Source organism: Copadichromis virginalis, linkage group LG2, assembly GCF_057382275.1.
Source record: "Copadichromis virginalis isolate Kocher_CV1m ecotype Utaka linkage group LG2, C_Virginalis_male_GT1.1, whole genome shotgun sequence".
Lineage (NCBI taxonomy): Eukaryota > Metazoa > Chordata > Actinopteri > Cichliformes > Cichlidae > Copadichromis > Copadichromis virginalis.
This window is the reverse complement of record NC_140619.1, coordinates 1,794,347-1,803,559: the sequence shown is the minus strand read 5'-3', so window position 1 is coordinate 1,803,559 and position 9,213 is coordinate 1,794,347. Positions and strand designations below refer to the sequence as shown.

General features: G+C 42.7%; 1 protein-coding gene across 2 annotated transcripts; it reads left to right on the top strand.

The window, feature by feature from the left end:
- Positions 1 to 1,329: 1,329 nt before the first annotated feature.
- LOC146716699 (uncharacterized) lies at positions 1,330 to 8,824 on the top strand. 2 transcript variants are annotated; one of them, XM_085467361.1, is made up of 3 exons: positions 1,330 to 5,446; positions 7,262 to 7,377; positions 8,378 to 8,824. In XM_085467361.1, the coding sequence occupies exons 1-3, from the start codon at positions 5,293 to 5,295 to the stop codon at positions 8,510 to 8,512; spliced, it is 405 nt and encodes a 134-aa protein (XP_085323487.1). In that variant the 5' UTR covers positions 1,330 to 5,292; the 3' UTR covers positions 8,513 to 8,824. The 2 variants fall into 2 exon arrangements, 1 of the variants encoding a protein (XP_085323487.1); XR_014922120.1 differs by having other exon boundaries at positions 1,330 to 7,614.
- The last annotated feature ends 389 nt before the right edge of the window (positions 8,825 to 9,213 follow it).

Below are 9,213 nucleotides of genomic sequence, written 5' to 3'. Positions count from 1 at the left end.
AAAAGGGGTTTTAAAAAAATGTTTTCGGTGACTCGAAACAGCGTTTACGTGGACGAAACAGCTGCGCTTTCAAAAATACCCGTGTAGGTGTTAGTAGTTTATTTTATTACTACCTGTAAGTTATTGCAGATTACTTGTATTTGCTTGTTTACTAAATGTTTGTGGTGTGAAATAAACTGCAATGGAGCAAAATATGGGCGTGTGTGGTTGGAGGATGTGTTAGTGCGTGCGTGCACATTTTTCTTGTAAAACAAAGGGGGGCCTAGCAAAAAAAGTTTGGGAACCACTGTTCTAAAGCATGGAGCTGGAAGCCAGGGAACCACTGCACACATTCATACACGTTGATGAGGCGGGTTCAGTCTGGCCAAAGGCAGATGGCGTGGAAGAAATCACATTGGACAGAGAGCAACCACTGATGTCCCAGGCCGGCGTGGAGGGAATGTTACAATGTGTGCAGCCAACTCAGACAATGGCATCCTCACCCATATTCCCCTTCTTGCTCCATACAATACACAACATCTCCTGACTTTTTTAGACACTCTTTACAGGAACATACTGCAGTCCCTGAGAATGAGAGGGGTGGAGGCCAACTCAACAAGTATGTTTTCGTGTGGGATAATGTCCGTTTTCACCACTCACATCTGGTCAGACAGTGGTCTACAGCACATGACAGAATGCTGGTTGAATATCTCCCTCCCTACTCCCCATTCCTTAATCCGATAAAGGAGTTTTTCTGTGCCTGGAGGTGGGAGGTTTGTGACCGGCATTCACATGTGCAAATGGCCCTGCTAGCAGCCATGGATGCAGCATGTGATGACATCACAGCAGAGTCATGCAGAGGGTGGATTCGCCACTCCACGAGATACTTTCCTCGCTACATTGCAAGTCATGGCCACTCTGCCTGCAGAGACCCTGCTACTGTTATCCCCTCAAGGTTGGAACTCACCCACTCACCCACACCCACGCCTTGCGAGTCTCCCTTGGGAATCCCCAGACCAAACCCCCGGCGAGTCTTCAGAGTACAACGCCTCGCTTAAGCTCAAGGAGCTCTCGGCTTTAAGGGATCCTTATGGGCTCAAATTGTGGTCATAAATATTTTGTACTTGTAAATCAGGATTTGTGTGTGTAAAAAGAATTTGTGTGAGCATAAAACAGATTTGTGTGTGGACAAAAAAATACGTGTGAAACTCTGTACTCAAGTTACAAGTACGAGTTTTGACCCTATTTTTCCGTTCAGCTGATTGGTCAATGTCATGTCAATCACAAATTTAACTCTTCAGTCAGAGAACAGATGGGTTTGGCTGTCAGCTTATCGCCACACCATGAACCCTTTACCTGTTCCTCTGAGTCTGTCAGTGAGGTGTGGAGAGAACACGAGTGCTGAAGAGGAGTGTGATTTGGACCCGTTTCCCCTCCATCCTTGGAAATCCCTCTCCGATTGTAAATAAACTTGTGACTTTCATTCTAAATTCAGCTGGTCTGCGTCCAAGTCCGTTCCACCTGCGTGAGACTGGATCTGAATTTCAAGTGTGAAAGGAGCTCATGCAGACATAAACCGGTGGTGGGAAGTGACAATATGATGATGTGAAGGTCTGTGAGCCATAGTATGGCTGAAGACAGAGTGATAGAGACCTCATCTGACCCCAGACCCATCCCCTCCCAGGCAGGAACCCTACAGACAAGAGAGAGGGACAATGGATAGAGAATACGCACTGAGCTAACTATCATAAAGCCATAAAAGGCACTTTCACCAAATATTAGAGAAAACTCCAGTTCATTCACTTGTTAAATTGGTGGAGTTATAGTTGGAATAAACAACAGAGATCAGGATCCAAAGATGCTGAGGATGCTACATAGGAAAGCTCAGTCTGCTGTCCCTGTTGCTGATGTGTTTTGGGGTTTGACACCTTTAAAACTGGAGTGTTATATAAAAATCTGTAATTATTCATTCTGAATGATTCTGAGACATCACAGTAGTTTATCTCAACTAATTAACATTACCGTAGTATACTTTGGTAAGAGGTAGCTGAAGTGGTTTTACATGGATCCAGTGTCGCATGTGAAAATAGTCTATTTAAGCAGACACATACTTGAGGCATCATTCCCCTGGAGGAAGACATTCAAGTCTAAAGCTCAGTGAAGACTGCTTCATAAGACTGAATAATTGGTTAAGCCTCCGTCATTCTTGCTGTGAGAGGCTGCACACAAACACACAGGCAGACTGTTTTGATTTCCTGATGTATTTGGAAATTCAGCTTTCAATTTCAAACACTGTCACTTCAATATGCAACCAATTTCTGGGTGCAGCCCCCCCAGGCATGATAAGCCACTGCACTCTTTAAAGCTTAAATCATCAACATACTTATGGAAAAGGCTAAATGCAAATTTGTTGTCTGACCTACATTTGGCTTTGTTCCCTCCAGCACTTGAATGATTTAAAGGTTCCTTTTGGGATATTTACAACAATCTCAGAATTATATGTGATGCAGCAAAGAAAGGTCTTTATTTGTAATTATTGATATTAGCATGTGATTGTGTAAGACGTAAACTATATGACAGAGGCAAGACCTTTTAGGACCAGTTTGTGTAAACTAAACATCACAGTGGCTAAGATGGTTGAAATCTACATACGAATGTAGACGTATGATCAGAAACTTACTGTAATGAACATAGATAAGGGGATCTAGATATCCAGAGACATATAACCACCATATCTAGCTGCTTCTTCGCTGTGCAGAGTGCTGACCATGGGGTTATTGCTAAATTTCTCTGGTTTCTCTGTACAGACAGGCCAAAATTTGTTGAGAAAAATTGCAATTTTTTAAGTTATACATTTAAAATTATGGACTGGTTCTTATTTGTGCTTTTGAGCACTACAGCGCTTTACACAACTTGGCCCCAGGGCAGCTGTGGCTACAACTGTAGCTGCCTCCACCAGTGTGTGAATGTGTGTGTGAATGGGTGGATGACTGGGTGTGTAAAGCGCTTTTGGGTCCCTAGGGGGGACTAGTAAAAATCGCTATACAAATACAGGTCATTTACCATTTTACCATTTGTGCATTAATCTATTCACACAAGCACATTTTCTAAGTGCTTTCTAATTAACATTCACACACACATTCATACTCCCATCGATGCATCGGAGAGCTGAAACCTACCACCGGAGCAACAGCCACCCCTGAATAGTGAATAATAATTACAGTGAATAGTTATGATAGCTGTAATTGCTTTATAATTGTAGTGAACAAAAGCCACTGAGTAACCGCTAAGGGCCTCTATACTACTTGTGCAAACTTTTCAGGAGCCCAGAATAAACGGGACAAGAGGGTCAATATCAGCCAGGATACGTTAAAGTTTATTATTTGAAATGAAAAAAAAAAAAAAAAGGTTTGCAATAGGCCTAATGCGAGATGCGAGTGAGGCTCTGGTGCATGTCTTTGAGGTGAGCTGTGCAAAACGTAGCTTTTTGTTTTTGGGTTTTTTGTTTGTTTTTATTTATTTATTTTTGTGACTTTGTGCTGCTTCTGATGAGTGCCAAAGTGTTTCATATTCACATGCTGTATGTTCTAATCCTTCAAAGGTACCTAAAACATATTTTGGGAATGCGGATTCTCACAGGTTAGATCTCTGTGGCCAGTAAATACAAACATGTATTATGTTGTAGCAGATTTTATCACCTCAATGATAACCAATTAAATGTAGCCTTGGTTTTCTGTTTTTCAGGAAGGCTAGACATATGTGAACAATAATTGCATTGAGAATAATTAAAAATAGCAAATTCAGATGTAGTTTCTCACAACTTCAACTTTTGTTGTAATTTAGCTTTAGCTTTGTGTTGAAACAAAAGTGCATCGTCCTTACAAAAGTATGTCTGTGTTATGTGTTAAAGGACCAAGAAGACCCTAATACCTATTTGATGAAACGTCCTCTCTCCTGCCCAGTGCTGATCGGGAGTCCGTCCAACTGCATCCTAGCGGTAGGAGATGTGCCAATAACCACGTTTCCAAAAGACGAGGTTACGGAGGGTTCTTTATACCTTATGGCCTACTATTATACCCTACACCTTACATACCCAAAGTGTGTAGCCTCTCCGCTGTCCGTCATACAGACAGAGGTTCTCTTGGACAAAATCCATGAGCGAGATCTCACATCATCTTACAAGAAGAGCATGGCTGACTGGAATGCTTTTATTGGCCAGTAGAGCCAGTGTGGTTAAGATGTGGACTATAGGAAAACACTTCTTCTCTCCTTCCAAGGCTACTACAGTCCATGTTGGTTGTGATTGATTTTTGTTTGGAAATTGGCCAGGTTAGCCCAGTTTTATAATTAAGGGTGCACGATAATATCGGCGAACATGCCGATGTTTTATGTTTGGTTTGTGCGGTGCAGAGACTGCCTAGCTTTTAGTTGATTTTAAAGGGTTTTTTAAATGTTGAGTTTAGGCTACAGTCTATTCAGCAGACAGGCTGCGTGCATCCTTAATGATCATTTTACAATGGTATCGTTTGAAGAATGATGTCAAATGTCCATGTTAATTTAAATGATAAAAACACTTTGTATTAATAACAAATGTTACAGGTTGAGCAGTTTTAGTCTGCCTAGCAGTGTGTTTGTCTGTGCTTTGAATTGTGCCTGTGCAATGCACAGATTTTACTGGTGTATTAAGGGCCGAACAAAAAGTCACTGCAAAACGGCTTCTTTAATGCAGTCCTCTGTTTATGGGGCTTTACCAATGAAGTTGCTGCGCTTTTTTTCACTTATTTCAAGCTCTTGTATCAAATCTTGCATTAAGTTTTTTTTTTTTCTTGTTTTTGAAGGGCCATTTTTTCCAGTGCAGGGGCATTGATCAAGGGTGGAGATTAAGTATGTACACAGTGACATTCACAGATATTTTAATGGTATCAGCTAAAATTAAAAATAAGGCAAAACAAAGAGTTAAGGTTGTGATTCGCTCCCACCGGGCACACCCTTTAATTCTAGGGACGGATTGACCTGGGTTTGAAAAACCGGTGGGGCAATGTGTGGGCGTGCTCATGACTGATAGGGACCTGTTGTATCTGTGCTGCGCTCAGTGGTGACATGAGGTCATCCTACAGTGAGGACGGGGAGGGTGGGATCTGTGAGGTGGATTCTAGGCAGCAGTTTTAGGCAAACAGCAGAAGGACTGATAACTGTGTTGATTTTGTAGGGGCTGATGAAGTGTGGAGCCAGTTTCCTGGAAACAGACATTAGAGGAATGTCCACAGATAACTAAACCTTTTGGCCCTGACGATAGTGAGGGGTCAGAGTCTGATGACCATTGGCCAGTGTGTGGTTCTGCACCACAGTGAGGAGCGTAGACCTGTCTCCCTACCTGACAACATCTGTACAGCTGTTGGTGCACCGAAGGCACAGCTAGTTCCTCCTACAAGGCGGGTTGAGCCCAGCCTAGAAAAACCTCAAAAAGGTAACGGAAGAAGTTGCGAGTGTATTCTACCCAGGCTAGCAATTATACCCATTTGCTAACATACAAGTGGATTACACAACAAAGGGAGGCCTCTAGTTCTTGATTCAATTCCTCGATTTATCGTTTGTCTGGGGATGTCTTATGTTACGACAACATAAAAAAAAAATACCTGAGTGTTAGTAAGAAGAGGTTTTATCTTAAAATGGCATAGCAGGTTGGCTAAAATGTCTGGTGCCACCAAAGCAAAGACTAGTGAGCTTCTCGAAAGCCTGCCTCAGGTATGCTTTAATCCACACCTGAGTAGGTGTGGCCAATTAGCAACAGCTGAACACACTGAGGAGATTAGGGGCTGCACAGGGGTGTAACAATGGAACCAAGAACTAAGGGAAGCTTTGGCTTCAAGCACCCCCCGACGAAGATTTTCTAAATGAGCTGCATTAAGAAATCTAACCAATGCGACGTGAAACCAGAGCATACGAGGCATGGAAAGAGGCTGCGGTAAACCTGATAGGGACCAGGAGCTACTCTTACTTCTGGAGCACACCATGCAGGCACCTATGTACTCCATAACATTCTTCATTAAACATGGCCACCAGAGATATCGCTGAAGGAATTGACTTGTTCTGCTTATCCAGGTGAACCTAGCAGTGTGGGCCCAGTGAAGGAAAGCCAGGGGCTGGATTGGGCATTGTCAGGATCTGGGTCAGACTGCAACCCTTGTTAGATTTCATGATCAATCTCTCTGGTCAACATTCCCACTATGCAGGTGGCATGCAGGGTGTTCACTGGCTCTAGATCTTCCCCTGGAGAAGACTGACAAGGAAAAGCATCTGGTTTCACAATGTGTGCGTTCTAGTGAAGTCAAAAGAGAACACCCACCTCGCTAGAGTAAGACAAGTTCTTGTAATCAGTCCATACTGTAAAAGGTTGTCCAGCCAGTGTCACTGCCCCTGTAGGGCCAACTTCACTGCTAGCAGCTCATGGTCCTCGAGATCATCATTCTGCTCAGTGGGAGTTAAAGGCTGGGAAAAAAGGTGCAGGGCCAAAGCTCACCATCTGGGCCAGACAGGACCACCACTCCCCTGGGCCTCAATCTAAATGGCTAAATGACCCCCTCAACATGTCCTGAAGTTCTCCATAGGCCTGCTAATGAACTAATCATCTGATTCAGGTATGTTGACCAAGGGTGAGATCTAAAACATGCAGGACACCGGCCCTTCAGGCCTGGAGTTTGACACCCCTGATTTAAGGGCATCAGCTGTCTTTGCCCGGGATTAAAGATATTTAATCATTCAATACTACAGTCAAACAGCCAATATGGCTCTATAAAATCAGCTATATTTGTTTTTCTCTTTTCACTACCTTTGCAAACTCGGCCCTCCACTTCTTCTACACTTACATCATTTAGTCATGTGCAGAATTTGGGTTCATAAACATCAGCCGCTAAACAAGCCCCCCTTTTTTTCGCAGGCACTGAACTATGAGGTGGCTGTGACAGATATCAGGTGCCAGTTATCATGTCTACAGCTGGCCCCACACATTCCTTTATACTGATGTCTGCAGGTTTCTAATTATTCTATCAGTAAAAAACTAAAGATTATTATTCCTAAATAAAAATCAAACCCGTTTTCTTTATTGCTGCTTAGCAATGGTGGTGACTCTCAAAACATAGCCAATCAGAACCCACCGACCATTGATAAAAGAATCGATAAGGAATCAAATCAATAAGGGAATAGCTCAATTCTTATCACTTCCCATCCCAAATCCATATTTCCTATTGCTGTTCCATAAGTTTTAATAGTCTGTTTTTGCCAGCGTACAGGCTTCAAAACAAGGATGCAAACAGAGGGAATAACTTCATCAGGAAGGCTAAGTCTGTTGTCAGCATGAAGCTCGCCACCCTGGAGGAGGTGGTCAGTGACACGATGCTGGTAAGATGTGATGAGCCTGCAAGATGTGCAAACTCAGTGCAGTGTGGGGTGAAGGATCAAAATGCAGCCGACAAATGCGGCCTTCATTTGCCCAAATGTGAAGGCTGGGTCGGTGTAGCCTTCGTGGCCCAACATATCCCAGGATTCATAGCGTGACCCGGCCAATTCAGTTTGTAACGATAGCATCAGCTGCGAAGAAGGTAGAAAGGGCGGCGGAGGACACCTCCATCTTTACATGTAAGATATGTTGGAAGTAGCGACACAAATGTTAAGATGTAAAAGTTGATGGAAGTTGAATCTTGAATGTTAAGGTGAATCTTGTGACACTTGTTAAACTTACGTGACCGTAAATGCAAAGTCCCACTGTTTTTTTAAAGAGAAGGATTAGTTTTAATATTACTCTTTCTGGGTCACAAAATATTTTTAGGCGAGAATGTTGCTGTGTACACATCAAATATCTGCTTGATTTATCAAGACATCACATATTTGCAAAAGTGCTCTCACTACTCACGTTGAACATGATATATAACTCACTTAAATAACCTTAAAACCTTATTGTTTGGCTTTTGTCAGAGCTTTATTTGTTCCACAATAAATCGGCTTGCCTGACATTAAAGTTTGCAGTCTTCACACAGCTGAATATGCTGTACAAACGTCAAACAGAAAACTGATTAAACAGAAGTGTTAGATGATCGAGAATCTACTCAAATACTGTCATATTTTAGAGAGTAAGGAGCAGACGGCTGAGTTCATCCAACTCTGCAGAGACAACGAACACCTGTTCACCGCTGTGGGTGGAGGTCCAGCAACAGTATGAGGTTTTTAGTCAGTTAGGCATAAGAGAGAGAGGTTTCTCTGTCTTGTTGTCCTAATTTAGTACATTTTGCTTGAGAAGATGAGCCTGGCGGGGAAAATCACCCTTTTGCAGCCCAAATAGAAACAATTTGAAGTTATTTATGTTAACCTGTCAACTGCCACTTTTGATTTCCTCTACCTTTAGGATTGCAAGTATCCAGGAGGACACTACAGGGCCCAGTTCAGTAGTGGGCAACCAAGTGCCAGACCAGGAAGAGCAGGAGGATGTGGGCCAGCCGGAGCCAAGAGCGGACAAAAGAAAGAAGGACAGGGAGGATGAATTTGTTGAATTAATAAGAGGACATGAGAAAGCAAAGAGAAACGGAGGAAGGAAGAGCCGAGAGAATGGACAGGCTGTTAGGTGTCCTGGAAAATCCTGTTGAAAAGAAAAATGATAAAAGTCACTGTACATATTTCCACTTTATGTTTTTGTTACAAACTATGTTCTGCATAAACAAAAGGATTGAAGTTTGGAAATCTTCCAGCTGTATTTGCATTATTTTCTCAAACTATGTACAACAATTTATTTGTACCTGACCTATTAAATTATCCAAACTGAGAAAATAACAGTGTAAATAAAAAGCCAACAGGATTATTAGTAATGAACTTATCATTACAGTGTCCCAGTTTGCACAGGCACTTTTAATCAGGCCTGATATTTGGCTGAGCAGGAAGTCTCGGGCAGTGCTGTTGAGTCTGCCGGACCAGGCGGCCGAGTCCTCTGAAGTGTGCGACCCCTGAATTGGGACACAGCTAAAATCTACACAAGAGGGTGATTAGGAGAAGTAGAGACACATGGGGAAAACACAGCAGAACTGAATCAAACCAATGAGGCAAAGGGAAGCAAAACCGAACAAACTCCACAGAGAAAAACATAAGAACTGAACACTAGACTATGTGCTATGACACAAGACTGCAAGCAATCATGTAAGATAACTCCTGTCAATGTTTGCTGTGTGGCAGGCAGGATGTATGGATGCA

Excerpts from the sequence above, each read along its gene's own strand:
- LOC146716699 (XM_085467361.1), top strand. The coding sequence starts at position 5,293 with ATGACCATTGGCCAGTGTGTGGTTCTGCACCACAGTGAGGAGCGTAGA. Across the intron at positions 5,447-7,261 it reads CCTAGAAAAACCTCAAAAAG|CGTACAGGCTTCAAAACAAG; the intron begins GTAACGGAAGAA and ends TGTTTTTGCCAG. Across the intron at positions 7,378-8,377 it reads TGGTCAGTGACACGATGCTG|GATTGCAAGTATCCAGGAGG; the intron begins GTAAGATGTGAT and ends CTCTACCTTTAG.